General features: G+C 34.1%; 1 protein-coding gene across 1 annotated transcript in view; it reads left to right on the forward strand.

Annotated features, from left to right (window-relative positions):
* Window positions 1-22,208, forward strand: part of LOC145674378 (uncharacterized) — a 305,117-nt gene extending 282,909 nt beyond the window's left edge. Inside the window, exons 12-15 of the mRNA XM_081744352.1 lie at window positions 1,673-1,803; window positions 2,616-2,755; window positions 10,301-10,523; window positions 19,814-22,208. Of these exons, the coding sequence (XP_081600478.1) occupies window positions 1,673-1,803; window positions 2,616-2,755; window positions 10,301-10,523; window positions 19,814-22,160 (2,841 nt within the window). The 3' untranslated portion in view covers window positions 22,161-22,208. The remainder of the gene's footprint in view (window positions 1-1,672; window positions 1,804-2,615; window positions 2,756-10,300; window positions 10,524-19,813) is intronic.
* The last annotated feature ends 238 nt before the right edge of the window (window positions 22,209-22,446 follow it).

Below are 22,446 nucleotides of genomic sequence, written 5' to 3' on the forward strand. Positions count from 1 at the left end.
TGGGGTTTCGAAATCTGGATTCTCTGCAACAAAATACATCGAATCCATACTCTGGGGTACGCCGCACAGAACTTCTTTTTTGTATGGCTGAGCTACGTGTATCCTTCCTATCTAAAAACCCCGAAGTTTTTTGCCCATAAAAAAATTGACACGGTCGATCATCCTGGGGTTTCGAAATTTGGATTCTGAGTAACAAAATACACCGAATCCATTCCCTCGAGCCCGATGCAAAGAACTTTTATTTATTTTTATTTTTTATTTGTTATCTTTTTACTTTATTTATTTATTTTTTGTGTATTATCGATCCACAAATTTTAGAAACGGTTCGTCAATTTTTAACTGTTTATTTTATTTGTTTATTTATTTTTGGTATCTGTACGCCATATGAAGAATAAAATAAGAAAAAATGTAGTGCAATGGACAATTCTATACATAAGCAGTACTGTACTCTTCTTAATGTAAGCTAACGTAACCTACATTCGACGTGCAAGGACCATAATATTTACTGGCGTCTGAACTAAATTAATATGCAATTTCGTTTTCACCTGTTCATATATTTTCGATCACTTGTTTTGGACTGTCATCTATCCACAAATATATAAATCACGATTTGTGTACAAAGGGTTTCAAATTCACTCGAAACTCTTGTTCAAGTGTCTTGAACAAGTACTTTTGAACGTCTTGAGTTGTCCTTTTCAAGCTTTCTTTGACTGTGTACGGGTCGCTTTATGCCCATCTTATACTTTCATAAATTACAATAACTTAATATTGCTGCTCCCCCAATCACACGAATACAAAGCAGAAATTCTATCCAGTTGGCTAAGGGTAGAAGTCAGTGGAGAGCTTTTGTGAACGCGACATTGAACGTCCGGGTTCCATAGGCCATAGAGTTAGTTAGTTCCTCAATCATTCCTAACTGATTCACAATTTGAATTTATAGTCCATTATTTTATTAAAACAAAGTGTAGATAAGGTTTTCAGAGTTCTTCACAAAATTACAGACACTTCTTGGACTTTTTCAAAAAAATGGTCTTAAATGATTTTTTTTTCTAAACCAGCGTTTTTGCTAAGCTAGCTAAAACTCCGTATTTGAACATACGCATTGGGCATCACACAAATTTCTCATCATGCAAAAACAGAAAAACGAATTATAAAATGATAGCGTTTAGGTTTAATTTCCTTGAAATCGCATCGAAAGCCTTCTAAGGTTAGTTTAGTTAAATTTCTCTCTCTACCAACTTTAGAAATAGTACAAATTGCACCGATGTAATGTCCTTGTGCTCAGTTGTTCCATTTGTGATGTGATTTTGAAGTTGATTGTCTCTTTCACCACCCAGGTCATATGAGACGTAGACCTACAGCCTAACGTGGGATTCGAACAACATGAGCTCCCTCCGGGAATCAAACCCGGATCTCCCACGCTAAAGGCGCGTACCCTAACCGCTTACCCATGAGGGAGCTCTGTTCTATTTATAATGATCTTTAAATCGATGCAAGGAACTTGATTGAAGCGATAGAAAAATAAAAGAAAGTGAGAAATGAAGAGTAAAAATTATTTGGGTAAAATATTTTAGCAATAGGGAAATGCACATCTTTCCACAGCAATATTTTTTGAAACAATTTCACGACAAACGTTTAAGATACTAAATTAACATAACACTTTGATTTTCAGCTCAGCAAGAAATATGTTGACAGATGCATTCAAATGACTCTAGGAGATTGTGAGCTACAAATAGAAATTGCCATTAGGGATGGCAGCTTAGCATTTCCTGTGTTTGGACAAGATTTACTGCAACAGTGTAGGTAAGTTTGGACAATCAATCAGCAATTTTATCTTGTTAAAGCAGTAAAATAATGAAGTAACAATATAGTGCATATTCATAGTGCTCTTAGTTGTTCCTGAACAATTAATTTGCATAAAGAACTAATATTATAATTGTTCTGTCCTATTGCTTGTGTATTACTTATTCTGATCTCTCTGCTACTTGAAGAAAGATAAAAATTCCTCGTATCATTCAGTCTTAGAAGCAATTTAGTTATTTCTCAGAAGATTGTGTATTTCCTATTTTATTTGTTAATTTACTTATAGTTGATACAATGTAAGTTTTATCGTAGCAACTTTGTCAACATTACGACTCCTTTGTATAAATGACGAAAGGCTTAGAAAACTTCAGTTAGACTGGACGAGCAGACCACATCCTTTCCATGCAACTTTTTCAAGATAATTTTATCAATCCATCAAGAGTTAATCAGTTTTACTACCTTTCGTTTTAGATCATATTAGTTTTATAAAGAGATAATTACAATCTAGCTTTAAATATGCAGTGACTTCCATACTTATGGTTGATTCAATGTAAGTTTTATCGCAGCAAGTTTGCCAACATTACGACTCCTTTGTATAAATGACAAAAGGATTAGAAAACTTCAGTTAGACTGGACGAGCAGACCACTTATCCTTTCCATGCAACTTTTCCAAGATAATTTTATCAATCCATCAAGAGTTAATCAGTTTTCCAAGATAATTTTATCAATCCATCAAGAGTTAATCAGTTTTATAAAGAGGTAATTACAATCTAGCTTTAAATATGCAGTGACTTCCATACTTCTACTTACAGAGGTTGGAATCCACCAATTCCGTATTTAATAAGGTGTTGCATTAATGAAATTGAAACACGTGGATTAGACGTTGAAGGGATTTACAGGCTTTCTGGTTCTCATGTTAATAATCCTTACTTGAGAAGGATCTGTGAAACAGGTAATTGAGATTTTTTTTTTTTTTCATAATTTTAAAGAAAGAAATACTGAAAATCTTGAGAGTCTTTTGTTCATGAATATAACTATGTTGAACACCTGTGCTATCTAGATTTACATGTGGAATAATCGTCGTTTGCTTTCTTTGACATTAACAGGGATCTCACTGTAACTGAAACTACTTTTAAGTCTGTATCTATCAGCCTTTACCAGGAAAAAAAAAAACTTAGGATTTAAAGTAAATACAAAGTTGAGAAGAAAATAGGGAGCGTACCTACACACACAAGCACACACACACACACACACACACACATATAGATAGATAGATAGATAGATAGATAGATAGATAGATAGATAGATAGATAGATATAGATATATATATATATATAGTGGCCAAAAGTAGGTATACAGCTCTGTATTGATCAAGTATGACATTTTAGTTTACTAACAAGGGAGCTTGCTCTGGTGTCACACGAAATGTGGAACGAGACCATGATCAATCGATTTGTGTTAGTGAACACGAAAATCCATAGGCGGGAAAAGCCCTCTATCGCAGCGGTTCCGTACTTATGAGGGGAGTAGTGGCACTGCCAACACGATACGTTGTGGATAATGAGACGAAATATGGCGTGAGTTCGATGAAAATATGCATAGAAGCGCAGTTAAACATATACTACAATGTGACGTTACATTCGAGAATACTCTGAAAGTGAGGGCAGAGGCGTAGATCGTAAAGACAGAGGAGGAGGGTGCGTAATCGTGGAGTATAGCGTAGGAGAAAAGTTCCATAGAAGGTATGAACACATATGAGCTGGTCTTGACGGGAATAGCATAGTAATATATCATGGATATGGTCAAGTACATGGGCGGAGAGTAGAAATGCAAGGGGGCAATGGACCCCCACCTTCCTGAACAGATCTTTCAATGTATAGTGGTGTATTGGGCCTTCTCTGCCTTGCCCCCTGTCAGCATTTAAATGCTGTCCGTTGTTCCTGCCACTCTACCATCAAATCACCAGCACTATTCAATTAAGTAATACAAATATAATAAATCACAAACGATAATCAGCCTATAGGCCATACTTTTTTATTAGACGTTATCACAGCTATGTACATCTGCACCCTTGTGTTATTATCAGCAGTATATTGTGCTCATTTGGTGCTTTGCAGTGCATTCACACATAGCGTATATTGTTGTCTTATGTTATCACTATCATTATCATCATCATCCATTATCGATCCACTGCTGGATGAAGGTCTCTCTGATACTTCTCCACAATCATCTATCGTGGGTAGTCCTTTATGTTGCACTACGTTTCTTTGTACCCTATATTTTTAGTCACACTTCTCGATCATTCTTATTCATGTTCAAAGTATACTTCCAACCAGACACGTAGCAAGTCAGGACTTCAGGGGGGAGGGAGGATCCTAGCAATGTTGAGGAGATATACAGACAGTATCACTTGCGACAAACATATGAAAATGAATGCCTACATGTATACAACAGTCTATACATATCGGACATTACGAGGGGAGGGGGTCCGGACCCTACGGACAATCCCCTCCATGGCTCTCTTTCTTCCATTTCTGCTTCACGCTGTCGTCTACAGGCTGTCTTAGTTTGTGATTAATTACTTGACCATGTATTATTTCTGTACCATTCCCCTGACGTCTTGCTTCTCCGTTTTCCTCAATTATATGACCATTTTACTTGCGCTTACCCGCCCCCTCCTCTGTCGTTATGTGCTACGCCTCTGCCCTCATTTGTTAGCGTATTGTCGAATATAATGTCACATTGTAGTATATGTTGTGCTTCTACGCCTATTTTCATCAAACTCGCTCCATATTTTGTCTCATTATCCACAACGTGTTGTGTTGGCAGTGCCCCTACTCTTACCCCCATAGGTACTGAACGATTGCGATTGACGGTTTTTCCCGCCTATGAATTTTCGTGTTCACTAACGCAAATCGATTGACCATAGTCTCGTTCCACATTTCGTGTGACACAAGAAAAAGTTCCCTTGTAAGATAAAGTTTATTTTATTCAGTCTATTCCAAGTTCAATGTATGAGTGAAAAGAAATTAGAAACAAATAATAAACTAAACTTGCATGTATAACAATAAATAAATTATATAAAATGCCGTGGACCGATCAACATGAAAATGTATACCTACTTTTGGGCCACTCTGTATATATATATATATATATATATATATATATATACAGCGGCGGATCCAGGATATGATCAAGGGAGGGGCTAAACCATAGTTTGCCGTTTTATCCAGTGTAAAGCAGGATTGAAGCCCATTTTTTCAGTGTATATCAGCATCAAAGAGGGGATATAGCCCCTTGGATCCGCCCTTTGGTAGAAGTTGCCATGCAAAATTATTTGTTATTAAGTGGGTTGGAATTTAGTGTCCCTTTCAGCACCGAGGTTATGATACATGCACCTATAACTTGAGGTGAAATACGAACAACGTAATGAGTTCAAGTTGCAATACTCTTCACCGGGAATCTCACCCAGGAACCAGTACACAAAAGATGCGCGTGTGAGTTACTAGACCAGTCTAGACCAGTGGAGAGGGTTGTGAGGAGACTGTTGAGTTTTCAGTGTGGTCGGTTGTTTGTGTAATTACGCAAAAACTACATTTCTGTCTTAATTTCTCTAATCTGAATTTAATTTTAAATTTTATTTCAATAAAATTAAATTAGGAAATATTTCTTTTACTGGTTCAAAAAAAAAAAAAAAAAAAAAATCAATATACATTGCATTGAGGACGAAAATTTGCAGGATGAAGTCAACTTAAGTATTTTCCATTCTACAGCATTGAACTTTCTGGTTTCTTAATTCATATGATAAGTTGAAGAATGTTTTTTTTTTTTTTTTTTTTTTTTTTAAACTCGATAGAACACAAATTTTGGGAAACAGAGGTGTATATATTGGATAGGTATGCTTTTTATACTAACAATCGAGCTGTAAAATCAAAATTGGAAAAATTGGCAAATCTAGATATGTGCCGTGTGTATAGCATACTAAATCATAAGCGTTTTGTCATAACTCGATAAAGGTTATGTACAATAATAGCAAAAATGCAATACCTGTAAAAAAAAAAAAAAAAAAAAAAAAAATGAAGGATGTTTTCTGCCCTATCGAGCTTTGAAAAAACGCTCTTCAATTAATTTGTAAAATTAAACTTATATTGTGCATAAACTTGATGTAAATCAAATTAACTTTAGTATTTATAGGTATAATAACTGTTATTATTTATCAAAATCTTTGATAATTGTTTATAGAATCCTAACTTTTAAAATGAAGTAAAGTTTTTCAGGATTATTTTTTTTTTAATACAAAATATACAATTAAACTATCCTTTTTTGCAAATTTAAAGTCTTATCATCGTCAGGAGTACCATATTCAGAAGGAAAGTAGCAAAAGAAAAGGTAAAATAAACAAAAATTTAATGAATTAACAAAAATTTTAGTAAGTCTTCTCTTGCTATTAGCGAGGTGACATCCAACGTTTCGAATGCAGACATCACATTCATCTTCAGGGACTGTAATGCTGAATATGAATGCGATGTCTGTATTCGAAACGTTGAATGTCAATACCCTCATGTAGGTGATAGACTGAGAAAACTTACCAAAATCATGTCGCCAGGAAAAATTTAATTCTTTCTTCTAACGAAAAATTGGTTACTTACCAATATGTTCTCCCATGGGAAAACTAAATACTCTCCAAACGTATCGTGACAACAAGATAGTTCCCTCTTCAGTCGTAAGGTAACAAGGGTAAAAATGAATGAAAGAATCATGGTACGCTAAAAGAAATACATACCACCAAATATAACGTGAGACATGGTTTACAAAATGGTGTAATCAAACATGTAGATCGGGGGAAGTCCCTAAAACAGCTATACCCAAAGAAACAAGAACTTGGATAGGAGTTCGTTACTTTCCACAATTATGGACAAAAATTCAACGTATTCTTGGAAAACATAACATGTCTGCTTCCAGTATGCCCCCGAAAAGTTTAGAAAAGCATCTCATCGGCTTTAAAAGTAACATTGTTGATCCACTAAAAAGGTCAGGTATTTACTGAGCTCAGTGTGAATGTGACGCTTCATATGTAAGTCAAACCAAACGTAATATTGGCACCCGAATTAAAGAACACATTAGACAATCAAAAAGTCAAAAGAAGAGGGTATGTCGGGATTGTCACTTCACCTAAAACAACATAAAACAGGTTCAATATAAAATAGGTTAACGTGAAGATTTAGGGAAAAAAACGGGAAATTAAAGAAACATTCTTTATTGATAAGTATAAACCAATCTTAAATATGGATTTTGGCAATATTGATAAAACCTGGCTACTTAGCTTGGATGTATATTTTGGATCTGGCAATAGTAACGTAGCATAGACACTGTGCTTCTTTCAACTCAGTTTGTTCTGTCTTTCGTCCACTCGGCTCTGCTTGTTGTTTTTAGCATCCATCTCTCACGTTATATTTGAGGGTACATATTCCTTTTCCCATACCATATTTCTCTCATCCATTTTCATCCTAGTTACCTTACTACTGAAGACGGAACTAGCTTATTGCTCCGATACGTTTGGAGAATATTTAGTTTTCCCACGGGAGAATTTATTGGCAAGCAACCAATTCTTTGTTAATTTGAATCATCCTCTAATAATCCTCTTGAATCATCCTCAACAGTCAAAGTTGGCGAAATATAAACCATTACACCTTTTATGTGAATAGAAAACTCGTGGTATTTGATATTTTTATCTTAATTATTAAATTAATAATTAATCTATACAGAGCGGTAGTCATTAAAATACTGAAAAAAGAAAATTCCGCCAAATTGTATACTTAACTAGTTTGAACAATAAAAAGAAAATGGTTCTTTTATGTTAGTCATTAGGTTATGAAACCAAGAAGGTGCAGATTCTTAACAATTCTACTACATGTGATTCTTAAAATGTCTTTAAGTATATGACCTGAAATATACCACCATTTTTTTTTTTTTTGTTTCTTTTTTTAGGGGTATGGCATTGCACTTTGCTACACAAAATCATAGAATTGCGATGCCAATATAAAATGGTACCACATTTTGCGATGCATCTATCATCATAATTTACTGCAGAAATTTTTTTTTTTAACCAAGAAATCAACATAATAAAATTTTTCCTTCATGCTAGAAGGGTTCTTTCTTAATCCCACAGAACTATGATAAATCTTCTCTCGAAAACTCGACTTTTCTCTCTGGTTCTCAAAAATGCGTACCAATCCTCTATGGACTAGAGCGCCATATTGCTGGACATTTGACCGTAGAATTTATAGTAAAGAGACTATGTGCATTTCAGCATTTTATAGCATATGGAAATAAAGCGCCTCAATGGACTTAAAAAATGCAAAAGTTCAGTTTACTTTTCGGAAATGAGATAACTAGAGTAATCACGGGACTTTAGCAGTATTCCCTTTTCTATCCTTCTGTTGTTTCAAGATTTGCGGTAAATAAAATAACTAACTACCTCTCTATGGTCTATGGAACGGGTTCAAAAAAGCTCTGTCCTTAACCAGCTAGATCCAGTTTCTACTTTGTATTCCTATTTCTGCGAGATCCTTCTTAATATTGTCCTTCTATCTGCACCTAGGTCTTCCTAATGTTCATTTTCCTATTGAATTTCCAGTTGAAACTCTGAAAGCGTTCCTACTTTATTACATTCGAGCTACATGGCCTACCCATCTGAGTCTCCTAGCCTTAATAACCCTAACAATGTTTGGCAAACAGTATGTATGTAGTTCCTCGTTATGAAGTTTCCACCATTCCTCGTTCCCGTTTTTCTGGGATCCAAATATTCGTACCAGAATGTTGCTCTCAAATACTTTCAGTCTACGTCTTCCCTCAAAGTAAGCGACCATGTTTCGCAACCACACAGAGCAACAGGCATGATTATCGTTTTCTATATTTTAAATGTCAAATTCCTCGACAGAATTCGCGACGAAAAAGAAATGAACTGAATAATATAAAATTTTTCTACTTTTAGTCGATATTTAATTTCTTCATGAACATAGTTTTGGTCTGGTAATATTGACCGTAGATATTTGAAAGTATCTACTTTATTGAAAGTATTATTTTATGTATTAACGCATCTACAATTTGGAGTATTACGATACCGACGAACTTCCATGTATTTAGTTTTTTCTTCATTTACTTCTAACCCATGTCCCTGCAAGCGTTTAATAAGATATCTGCATTTCTTTCTATTGTTCTCCTATCATCCCTATTAAATTTACATCATCAGCATATGCCATAACCTGGTGAATACCATTCAACTATAGGCCCTGGTTGCTATCTTTGATTTTCCTTAGAGCGTATTCCAGGACAAAGTTGAATAATAATAGCAACAACGCATCTCCTTGTTTCAGGTCATTCTCGGCTTGAAAGTTTATGGACAAGAATTTTCCTACTCGAACTTTACTTCAAGATTCATTTAAACATATCTTAATTAATCTAACTAGATTTTTCGGTACTCCAAATTCTGTAAGAATGTTATACAACGTTCCTCTTCAAGATCTGGGGTAAGGAGTTCATAAATGGCATATGTGCATAATTATTTCATAACATTGATCTAGAAATGTTTTTTCGCTATGTCCTCTATTTTTTTACTGAAATGGCGATAGGTAAGCAGTGTTCGGTTTACATTTTTTTAAAAAATAGAAAAAATAAACTTGATCCAGACATCACTTGACAACAATATGAGTTAATAAATTGACACTTGTGTGAAATTAAGTTACTGTGTGTTTCTAAAAAAAAATATATATGTATATATAGGATCACTTCGTGGCCTGCATAATCAGAATTTCCCGCTTCTCGATGGCATTACGGCTTCAGCACTTAATAAAAAGCTCCATATGAACAGATTCAAAACCAGATACTATCTTACACAATTTGTAGAATGGCATGTTATCACACTCCCCCCCTCCACACACACACACACACACACACACACACACAAAGTCATTAGTTTTCCTCTCACATGTGTTTGTTATATGCAAAAGTCGTTTACTTCTATTATATCATGTTTACGTATAGTATACTTTCTTTAACTGTGTTGTGTTAATGATGAACGTACTATTCGCAGGTTTATGCAAGGTGGCCGAAAAGTAGGTATACAGTTCCTTACTAATCAGCTCATTGCATTTTATGTCATTTCTTATTGTTATCCATCAGACAGACTTAGTTTCTTTATTATTTACTCTTAATGTCTTTTTACATATATCGTAAGCTCGGAACTGCCGAAGCAAACACATAAACTAAAATGTTATACTAGATCAATGCTGTGGTGTATACCTACTTTAGGGCCACCCTGTATATAAACCGGAAAAATTAATTAATTAGGTAACAATGTTTTGAATTACTTTAACTTTACTCTACTTCATTACTGGTATGTTCATCTGCTCTAAACAATTTTCTTAGTTGTAGATTCAATTAATACTGTGTAAGTTTATATAATTGTTACACTAATATTATCATTTATTGGTTACAGAAGGCTGTTTCTTTAAGGGCGTAGATATCTATCTTGTGTGTGGCATACTGAAGCATTATTTAATGGAATTACCAGAGGCTTTGTTTCCATTTGAAACAACTGCTCGCTTATATAGTATTTACAACCCACAGAAGCCTGATCATTCAACAATGATGGAAATTTTTGAGGAAATGCCACAAGAGAACAAAGACACGATAGTATTTCTTCTCAGTCACCTGAAGAAGTAAGGAAATGTTATTTATTTATTTCTCTCCTGATAACTAAATAGTATCTCAGGATTATCAATATTCTCCGAATCAATTATTCTTAATGTAAAATGCACAATTAAACACAGAGTGCTCGTAAAGTCAGGAGTAAATGCGAGAATTTGTTATTATAATTTTCTTCACTTTAACGTCTCACGATTATGCACCGAGGATGAGAGAAATAATGGTGATGATATTGAATGAAATAATGGAACGAAGGAAGTGAAAGGAAACGGGAGAACCCCAAGAAAATCCACGCACATGGCTTTTGTTCAACACAAAGTACACTTAGCGAGAGCTAGAATCGAACTAGAGAAGCTACGCACCATAAGATTGAGGATTTAGATTTCTGAGCTTTTGGCATCTAAGGCCATTTAGTCCGTCATGTTTCAAGGAATGACGTTCCTGGACGAGCACACTATCCGGGGAAATGGAAGGAAGAAAGGTTGGGGAAGGAAGGAAGCGGCCTGGGACCTATAAGTTAGGTACCATCCCGGCATTTGTCTGGTGTGAGTGAGGAAAACCCAGGGAAACCTCACTTAGGATGGCTGGCCTGGAAAAGTTTTTTACACTTTTTCAACCAAGTGTCCCCACCGGAAATCGAACCCGGGATCGCTCGCACCGAAGGCGAGAGAGCTAGCGACTACGCTAATGGAATGAAGGAAGTGAGAGGAAACAGGCCAACCCCGAGAAAATCCACGCACGTGGTGTTTGCTCACCACAAAGTCCACTTAGCACGAGCTGGGATCGAACCAGGGAAGTCACGCACCATAGGTGAGCGTTCTACAACTGAGTTTCTGCGGCGTCCATGAGAGAATTAATGAACAGCACGTTACTCACATTACTTTAGAGGAAAACATCCTCAACTCACTTTTCAATCGTTTATTTGAATTTAGCTCAACATGTAAGGATTTATAATTAGAACTCAAAACTTTTTGTTTAACCAGGCGAGATTCAAGCAAGAGTGTTCTAACATGTGACTCTTGTCATTAAGATAAAGAAAGCAAGAACAAGAACAAAAAGTAATCATAAAAAGTACCGAAGTAATGGTAAAAGCGAACAAGCACATTAAATATGAGGAGCATATGAAGTTTCAAAACAATGAAGAAAAATAAAACTACGATATATTTGAAAACAAATAGGATACAAAAAGTTTTTACATACAAAATATAAAAGAAATAATTATATGCATATATACAGGATGTTAATGAACTATACCGACAAACTGTAAGAGGTGATTCCTTACATCAAAATAAGAGAAAAACTTCATATGGATTTGTGGGGAAAAGTGCTTAATTTCAGAGCTAGGGCTGTCCAAAGTCGCGAAAAAGCCAAATTTGAAGAGGCCGTATTTCGAATTCGAGAAACTGTGGATGGTGGTCCTTATCGACGTAAAGGAAGACAAGCATACAAAATCCAAAAATGTATACTTCATTAATGTTCAATGGGTGTACAGAGTATTCCGTGCAAAGTGAAATTCCCAGACATGCCATCAACCGAATTTTGAGATATGCTCTGACTTTATGATTGGTCCAAAGTAGGCAAACGATAAGCTTTATAGTAGCGAACACAGAATCCTTTGGTGCGATGTCGTAAGTGTTAAGGATCGTCAGAAGCACGGCCTCTCGTGCTCGGGAAAACGCATGCTGTAATGTTTTCTTTCAGACATATAAATGAAGAAAACGTGAAATATACCGTGACGAAATACATCGCATCACATGTTATTCCGGACACAAAGAAACATGGAGCTGCCGGTTTCTAACACTTCCGACTTTTCTACGAAGTATTGGATATCTATTGTTGTCAAGGCTTACCTCCTGTCTACTTTGGACCCTCTTTGAAATCAGGGTATATCTGAAAACTCTATTGAGAGCATATCTGAGAATTGCACTCTGTAGGGAACACCCTGTACACCTATTGAAAATTGACAAAATATGCACTTTTAGATTGTGTATGCGTAACCTCCTTTACGCTGATAAGAACCACCATCCACAGTTTCTGGAATTCGAAATAGGGCCTGTTGAAATTTGGCTTTTTCGCGACTTTGGACAGCCCTCTCTCTGAAACTATGCACTTTTCGCCATAGGTCCATATGAACTTTTTCTCTTATTTTGATGTGAGGAATCGCCTCTTACAGTTTGTCGGTCTAGTTCATGAACACCCTATATATATATATATTGGGAGGCAGAGAGAGAGAGAGAGAGAGAGAGGGATACAGAGTGGCGCAGGTAAATTTTAATAGCCGTAAAATGCACTAATCAACACAGGAAAGAATACATTTAATGATTCAGATGCATGTAGAGAGTATGCCATTAAGAAATGACATTAGCTATCTCACTTACATGTCACTTTATTTCTTGAAGACGACATAGGAAAGATGTGCCCTATCTCGGCATACACATTATGATACTATAACATATATATATATATATATATATATATATATATATATATATATATATATTAGCCCTAAGTTCATTATAATTTCTGGTACTAGTTAAAACGTAGTTTACTCACTAAATGTTCAATAATAATACTCAAGACAAAATATATTTAAACTGATGTATTTTCCCAAGATTTTCTGTATTTATCTTTTTTTTTTTTTTTTTTATTTTGCACAAAATTACTTCTTTATAAACGAGAATACATTCACTATTAGTGGCTTCTTTACGAACTATATTCGAACTGTCTAGGAAAACGTGTTTATACATGTCTGGCCACAAAACTTAACAAGTTAAATGCTGAGGTCCGACCATAAAGAAAAATATCATACGATACGGACTATTTTCCATATCAACATATACACATTTATAAATGAATACAAGTATGTTTTGGAAATTCGCTAGAATACTCAGTATAAGGAAAGTCGGGAAAGTCAGTGAGTCCTTCTTTAACCTTCAGTTTCAGTTCAACGATGTTTCCAGGTTGTGTACTATACTCTTTGCTTTCGAAGTGTCCCCACAGATTCGTCACAGAGAGAAATTGCACACACTGATTTCAGGGGAACTTGGAGTAAATAGAATGTTACCGTTCTTATCAAATGCTTTCACAGCAAACACACGTTCCGCACAACTTCAATACTTCATTATTACTAAATGGCCATTATTACTAAATGACATAAAGTCTTCTCAATGTTGTCTTATCGGTCCCAAACAAATGCCGGATGTACAATTTTTCTAATTCTAGATTCAAAATTTCCTGTTTCCCTGCGCCATCCTAATAGCCATTTGGTTACCCTTCCGGAAGCTAATCAAGATCCCGGGTTTGTAAGTCTATACCTCATATTTTAAAATACTTAAACAGAAATAAAGTCTGACCTAAACAATTCGGGTCTAGGACGGTTCGGTGTAGGACGATTCAGTATAGGATATTTCGGGTACGGAGTTTCGGTATAGGACGTTTCGGTGTAAAGATGTATCAGTGTGGAGACGTTTGAGTGTAAGCAAGATCGTCTCAGTGTATAAAATATTTTTTGAGGATTACTTTCGATGTACTTACGTGATGTGGGAGTGTATTATGTATTCTTATGTAATATGAGCAATTCTTGCTTACTTAAATATATTGTGTAAAAGACAAAAACTCAGAAACGGCTCTAATGACTCATGGAATTTGTTGAAGAGCAGTTTTTGGGTATAGGAAAACGATGTACTTAGTTTATTTCTTTGGGAAAATTCGAATTCAAGCGTCTCCGGAAAATATCTTTTGAGGGGACTTTGTTGTATCTTAAAACGACTCTGAAATTCTCATTATATCTAAATTCTTTGATTGTGTTTTAAAGCAGGTAAGACAAAGAGGGTAGTGGCACTAGCAATACGATGTACCCTCGTAATGAATAGCAATGAAATGAAGAAAAACTAAATCAGTTTACACAATATATATATAATAAAATTTGAAATATTAAGAAAATAACTTATTTGAATTTTGTGATCTGACACTCCAAGTTACAATGCAACAATGTTTACTGGTTAACATTGTTATTGAGGAAATTACAGAATGATAATACAATGCGTTCATCATAGAATGAAATGCGTTCATGATAGAATGAAATGCGTTCATGATAATATCTTTGATTTATGATAGAATAATCTATCTGTGCAAAAAATGCATGAAGAATAATACTCAAATTTAATTCAAAACTAATCAATTCGCAAAAGTGCTCATACATAATATACGTGTTTTACGATAATTTATATTTGTATATGCAACGAAATATAAGACACATATGTACGTGTCAATGAATAAATCTTCTCCACAACGTTCCTGAGACACACTACAAACAGAATAACAGCTCATAAGAATTCTGTTGAAAAATATCCAAACAACTTTAGTTTACATAGAGTCACCAAATTTAGAATTTAAAATTGTATGCGAATCCTTTCAGAATTTAGTTACATAATTAAGTTTGTAATTTGTAGTCACATTATTATACACATTGATAAAGGCATTTATACAAAATGTTACGAAAATGTATCACAATATTTTGGGAACACATTCCTCACAACAAAATTAAAAAAAAAAAAAAAAAAAGTTCATATGGATCTGTGCTTAAAAGTGGATAGTTTCGGAGTTATAGGGTACCAGAAACGTAAAATAAGTGAACTTTAAAAGTTTATAGTTCTACTACTATGGGACCTATTGTAGTCGGGTCAAGACATCACTGAGGAACTGATATGTAAACTAACCAAATGTCAATGTTTAAGAATGTTCCAGTACTTGCACACCAATTTTTAGAGAGGTAAGTGGAAAGTGATTAAGTAGACCCAAACAGCCTCTCTAAAAATGATTGTGCAAGTGCCAGAGGTTCTGAAAGATGGATAGTTTGGATAGTTCACACACTAATTCCTCAGTGATGTGTTGACCCAACTACGATTGGTCCTATAGTAGTGGAACTATGAACCTTTAAAGTTCATTTTTTTACGTTTTGGGCACTCCATAACTACGAAACTATGCACTTACAACCACAGATCCATATGAACTTTTTACTTATTTTGATGTGTGGAATCTATTCTTAAAATATTCTGACAAATTTTTGTAATACCCTGTATATTGCCAAAGCGGTAACAGAGATTAGGAATAATAAGTGTTTTGATCAGATTTTATTTATATTAAGTTGAACGGAGTTTAAAGGCTAGAAGAAGTATTATTCAAAACTCACCATATAGAAAAAAAAAATATGAAATGGAGGTCAAGTGAAAATGATGAATTGTACAAATTCTATTTTCTCTAATTCGGTCTTGTAATCATGAGATCGATAACCTGTAGTTTGAGACCTTATAACCACACTGTATACGTTCAGTTCTTGTTAAGTTAGACTGGGTTCGGAACTGAGACGTAAAACAGATGTTACGAGAAGTGTTAAGGATCTATAATTAGTAATGACAGAAATTGTCTGGTACAATCAAATCAAAAAGTCAAAAGAAATGTCATATTTATTTTAATGGAATATAGTTGTATAGTCGCTAAAACACTTCAGCTTAGAAAATTGTCTCGCATGGTTGATCACTCTAAGGCATTAGAGCGGCGCTCGAAAGATCTGTCTGTTTCAAGACCGTTCAGACACGAATGTTTTGTTCTGTCCTTCAACTATTCAGTAGATCATCATTATTTATTGTGATCATCTCTTTTATCCCCAAGTGCAGAATCGTGAGACGTACAACTCAAAAATAAATAAATTCAGCTTTGCGTCAAGATACTTACATCTACACGCAAATCATAGAAATACATAAATTTTGAATATTAATAAAACTCCAACTGACCAAAGCAGTATATATATTTTAAGATTATATATTTGTGTTACAGTTTCGGCTATGTATTTGTATATTTGTGTTACAGTAGCCGAAACTGTAACACAAATATATAATCTTAAAATATATATACTGCTTTTGTCAGTTGGAATTTTATTAGTAATCTAGAATTTTCCAAAGCTACAATGTATAATTAATAAATTTTGAAATAAAAGGAGGCTGTTCCAATGAGAACACAAGGTCTAATTTCTTCAATTTATTCAGAAAGTATTGATACTTTAATTATAAAATAATAAATATATAATGCAGATAAATCTGAAATACAGTACCCGGCAAATGCCTCTTAATTCTTTTCAGCTTTTGTAATTCTATTCTGTTGAAAACATTGTTGATGTACATATGCCCATAATTAAAGTTTAATTTTCTGTGTAGTAAGATCTCATTCTGTTGAGAAATATTAATTTGTTAGGATAGTTGTGTGATTTTACAAAGAAATAGTAAATGTCAAAATTCACGGTCTTCGTTATCATTTTTGTAAACTTTTCCAATGTTTATAATCAGTTTATACAATGTTAACGCATTGTTGATTCACAATGTATCTACGTGATAGATATGAACACTTGAAGTTTTACGTCCCACGATTATGCTGGTTAGGCTAAATGAGACGGTGATGATGAGAAATAAATGAAATGATGGAATGAATACAGTGGGAGGAAACGGGAGAACACCGAGAAAATCCACTCACACGATGTTTGTCCACCACAAAGTTCATTTGGCGCGAGCTGGGATCGAACTAAGGACTCCATGTACCAGAGGTGAACCAGATATGAAGTCTTCATTGCCACCTAAATAACAGAAATAAAATAACTACTAATTAAATTATTGCTATTTTTGAACACATTTTAGTTATTGATTTAGAATTGTGCTTTAATAATTTTGCCACAAACAAGAAACTATCAGTTATTAGAAGTTGTCAGACCTGATAGTACGTAATTCCATTGCTCACAAATTTGTTATCAATCATAGGAATATTTTTTTTCTGAAATTTAATTGCTTCCGAATTTCGAGTTATACGTCCTCGAAATGTTGGTAGATTCCAGGTTGTATTCAGTCCTCAGTTTTAGGAGACAGGCTTTAACAATAAGCAAAATATAAAAGAAAATCAAAATTATTATATGTTACATATAATTACAATATTTTTTACTATATAATTAAATATTATCCATAATTTTTGCTGCTAGAAAAGTACTTTAACCAATACTCTCGCCAGCTACCTGTGAGATAATCTGTTTCGGAGATTTTTCTAAAATAATAATAATATTAATAAAATAAATAAATAAAGTAAAAAATAAAACAAACAAAATAAAAAGAAAAGAAAAAAACTTGTTAGAAGTTTTTCAGAAGTAAATAATTTTATCTCTGATTTTGTTTGCAAATTTACTCGAAGTAGTAAGGACCTATCCGATTTGCCATAAGAACCAAACTATGTCACGTGATCAGGTCAAAAGTCACGTTGCGTCCTAAATGTCTGAAGATTTTAAATCCAGATGTGAGATATATCAAGCATGCAGCCTCCGTGTGGCGCGCTCTGGGTAATTCGAATAAGATGCATATACTCTATCATTAATATTCATCTTACTGGAACAACCTGACTTTTGACAATGTTCTATCCATATTTACCTGACGTGCTATACACAGTTTTTAAGCTTTTCATTGTGTCTTCGCAACAAGCTTTCAATTAGTCATCTCCTTATTATAATCTTTGAGGTATGTGGACTTCAGCTTTTACATGGATTTTCCATTGACTTTAATGTTCATGTTCCGTGAATTTTTTTTCCTATGTTCCATCCATTTTAGGGCAATTTCTTTTCTTTTATGTAGAATCTACATAATCTCTTCTACATTTGAGTTGAATTTCAGCCATCTCTCTTTCTTGGTTCTTGAAATTGTGGAGTAATTATTTTTCATTGATTTTCCCTTGACATTAACGCTAATATTTCGTGCTTTTTTTTTTTTTTTTTACTGTATTTCATCTAATATAGGACAATTTGTTTTTGAAATATACAATCTAAATACACTCGTCTACATTTGAGCTGAATTTCAGCCACCTCCCCCCAAAGTCTGTTCACATTATTGCAACCGGATATGTCCTTTACAAAAGTTAATTTAAAAATTAAGTAATTTTGATCTTACACATTACACTAATCTATTCATCCCTTTTATGGTCTATTGCTTATTTTCTCCCTTCATTGATTTTTTTCCTGAAAAATTAAGGATTCTGTATCCTTAACTCAACCAAATTCATCCGGTCTAAAACAAACTGGGCACGGTAGTAGAGTTTGATGTGCTACATAAGGTGTTAAATGTTATGATTTGCAGGCTTTTGGTTCCCGAGTTATGGACCATCAAATTTGGGGTTTCATATTCTCGAAAAAAAAAAAAAAAAAAAAAAAAAGAATTTTAGGCAAAGTAAAAATGTATCAAAAGATCGCGATCTTATCCAATAATTAGTTTTTGTATTAGGGGCAACAACATTTTTGAACGGCCCCTAAATCGAGTTTTCATATTTTCTACGGAATAAGCACATCAAACTGAGTTAACTGATTGTTTGGGTTTAGCTGCACTATATGTAGTTCTCCAGATATAAGGAATAGAAGAAAACTTTTGTTGAAATATATTGGATCTTTTGGGTCAATTGGATCAGGGGACATAAAAGTTTTGAACGGCCCCTAAATCGAGTTTTTGTATTTTTTACGGAATAAGCACATCATACTGAATTAAGTGATAGTTTGAGTTTGACTACATTATATGTAATTCTCCAGATGTAAGGCCTACAAGATAATTTTTGATTGAAATATATTGAATCTTTAAATCCAAAAAGAGTTGAACTGATCGCATCCGATATGGATGAAATTTGGCACGGTGATAGAATTTGTTCTGCTACAAAAGCGTGCGAAACATTATGGTGTGTAGGTTTTCTAGTTTTGAGTTATAGGCCATGTAACGAGTCATGTTTCTCAAGTTCCAGACCCTTTCAGGCCATCAAATTCCAGGCCATCAAATGTCTGATGTGGACATTGTGAAACTTTTGATAAACAATTTTAATGAAGACTTGCTTAAAAATCAATGAAGGATAACTGAAGGGTAAGGGGAAAAAACAAGGAATGTCCATGTGTGTACTTTATGGGGTTTTTTGTCCTATCTGTTGGTGTGTCTTGGTACTATTTGACTATATATACCATGCATGCGTACATCTAGAAATGTCCAAGGAAAAGGGCAAAAGATTTGACTAACCCTATTCATTTTATACGCGGTTTTCAATATTAAAACGCTGTTTTCTCGAAAATGCAGTTTTGAGACATTCCTTCTTTTTTCCCCTTACCCTTCAACTTTTCTCCACAATTGAGAAAATTATACTAGTCTTTTTTTTTTTTTTTTTTTTTTTTTACTTCTATTATTTCAAAAGAAAATTTCTGAAATATTTCGTATAATTTTATCACAATGTTTCAATTACTTTATTTCAGAGTTTCGGACCATAGTGAGAAAAATAAGATGACAACTGTGAATTTGGCCACCATGTTTGGACCTGCATGCCTAAGATTACCTTCACCAGTTACATTGGATCCTCTTGCCTCTTTCAACGAAATGAGTAGATTAAATCAAATATTCTGGTATTTTCTGGAACATATTCCGTATAACCTACAAGACAGTGAAAGTTTAAAGCCAATAGATAAAACATATCAAGAAGGAAGTGCAAGTGAATCAAAATCTAGTGTTTCCAGATCTTCAAGTGACAAAAGTGAAATTATTCCCAATAAAGTTCATCCCAATACTTCTTTAAACTTGAATACTCAGCAAACTCTGGACAAACTTGACATGTCCGGAGAAGTATATTCAGAATATGAATTAGTAGGGAATAATATTCCAAATGCAACCGAAGCAAGCCAATTTAATGAATCACGAAGAGAAAATGAAACAAATCTAATTGAGAAGGAAGAAAAGTATGATTTCATTGCGACACAACGAGATTCTTATGAAGATTTGTACAATACAGAAAATAATTCGACAGTAATTCATGATTATGCTAACAGTAATCTCGAAGAGAAGGTTGAACAAGATGATGGTACGAAAATTTTGCTAGGTGATACAATCTTGCATCGACATGATGTCAACATGGAAGAAAATAAACACAGTATGGAATCTGCAAAAAATGATACCAGTTTTTCTAACAACATTTTAAATAATTTCCAAATAAACAAACAAGGCAGTGGTTTGGGTTCAGACACAACAGAGAATGAAAACAGTGATTTAACTCGACAGAAACTACAAAGTGATTTGGGAAGGAATGAGGTAGCTGAAAACGTTAACAGTATTATTGATAGTGCTATTCTTTCCGTGCAGAAAGACTATGAACTAGAGCAGGGTTTTAAAAATAGAAGTGAAGGTGTTACTACAGAACTTCAGAACAATACATTCAGTTCTATTCCAGGAAATCCTTCTCAGAGTAATAATTTGGACAACATTGATAATAACAATAATCAAGCTATTGTAACCATTCCTCCAGATGATCTTCAAGGTACAAATGATACGATATTCAATTCACATCTTAACTTTGAAAGGAATGATCACGAGTATGAAGCAAATGTTGGTAATAATGAGGAAGTCAGTGATAATTCCAAAACTGACTCCGAAAAGTCTCTGACACTATTGGAGCATCAAAATGTGTTACAAAGTAGCAGAAGTCCTAACAATGCTATTAAAGAAAGAAAGGATACTCAAGTGAACATAAGTAGATTATCGTTGACTGATTCAGGTTCACTTACATGTGACAGTGAGTATCACACGGCACAAAATGGAAATATATTGCAAGATTATCATATGGTAGATGAGAAGAAATCTGTGGATGATGAACAGCCGTGCCACAACGATAATCAAAAAGGTGAAACTCTCACTTCTTTAGAAGATAAACATAGTGGTGCTAAATTTAATTCACTAGGGCTTCAAGGGAAAGAAAATGATGTAAGTGTTCATCTAAATGGCTCATCCAATTCCGAAAGTGAATGTAAATCAGTTAAGGACCACAGAGTGGATACAGAACTACATCCAATTGACCAAGAGCATGGAACGAAATATTTGGACAGCAAGGATGAATTCAAAACTGAGAGACTCAACTTTAATACAATCTCGCCAAATGACAGTAATCAAACGAAGGTAGAAGAAAATAGGTCAGTATCTGGTGAGAGTGAAAATGGACACAATTTGGAAGCCAAAGCAGAAAACAACTTCAAACATGAAACAGAACTTAATTCCTACAGCTCAGATCAGATTCCAGTCACTCAAGAACCAGAATTAGCAAATATCTTAGAAGAAAACGTCAAAAATAGTATGAGTGACAGAGTAGATATACTCAACAATTTAGTGCCAGTTAAGGAGATCGATAGTAAAACTTCAAATAATAAAAAGTTCATTTCGGAATTGTCAGTTCGCCTAACTGAAAGAAGAAATTCACATAATGCTGACCGTACACCGTCCAATAAGTACACGCCAACGGAACCCAGAAACGTAACTAGCTCAAACGACATTCGTCAAACGATTAATTCTTCTTCTAAAACGGACTATCTTATTTCAAGTACGGAATTTAAAAATTCTAATAATAGAACACAAACAACTAGTTCAAACATAGACAATAGTTTGCGAGTAGAATCAGAACAACCTTCTACAAAGAATGATGATCTATCTTCTTCGAGTTTAAAGTTACAAGATACAGATATTGAAAAAGTAAAGCGATTTAGTGAATCACCGAAAGGTGGAAAACGTGGAAAATTTCGTATATCTTTCTTTACAAAATCGTACAGATTTTCAGACTTGTAGATGTATTTATTTAAAGAGAAATGTGAATATATCACTGTTTAAAGGCTATTAATGAGTTTTCAAATTTGTTACATAGATTTAAGGGTACCCACGAAATTGAATAATTAGCTTGCGGAAATCTTAAGTTCCTGTTGTTGATATTTATTTCGAATTGAAACTAACATTTTTTTAAGTTCTGACAATGATACATATATTATTGAGGGAAATATTTTATTATTTTCAGAAGGAATTATCAGGTAAGAAGATGTTGTCGGAAACGAAACCGAATACAAGGTGTGTGAGAAAA

Source organism: Thermobia domestica, chromosome 17 (assembly GCF_964235325.1).
Source record: "Thermobia domestica chromosome 17, izTheDome1.hap1.1, whole genome shotgun sequence".
NCBI lineage: Eukaryota > Metazoa > Arthropoda > Insecta > Zygentoma > Lepismatidae > Thermobia > Thermobia domestica.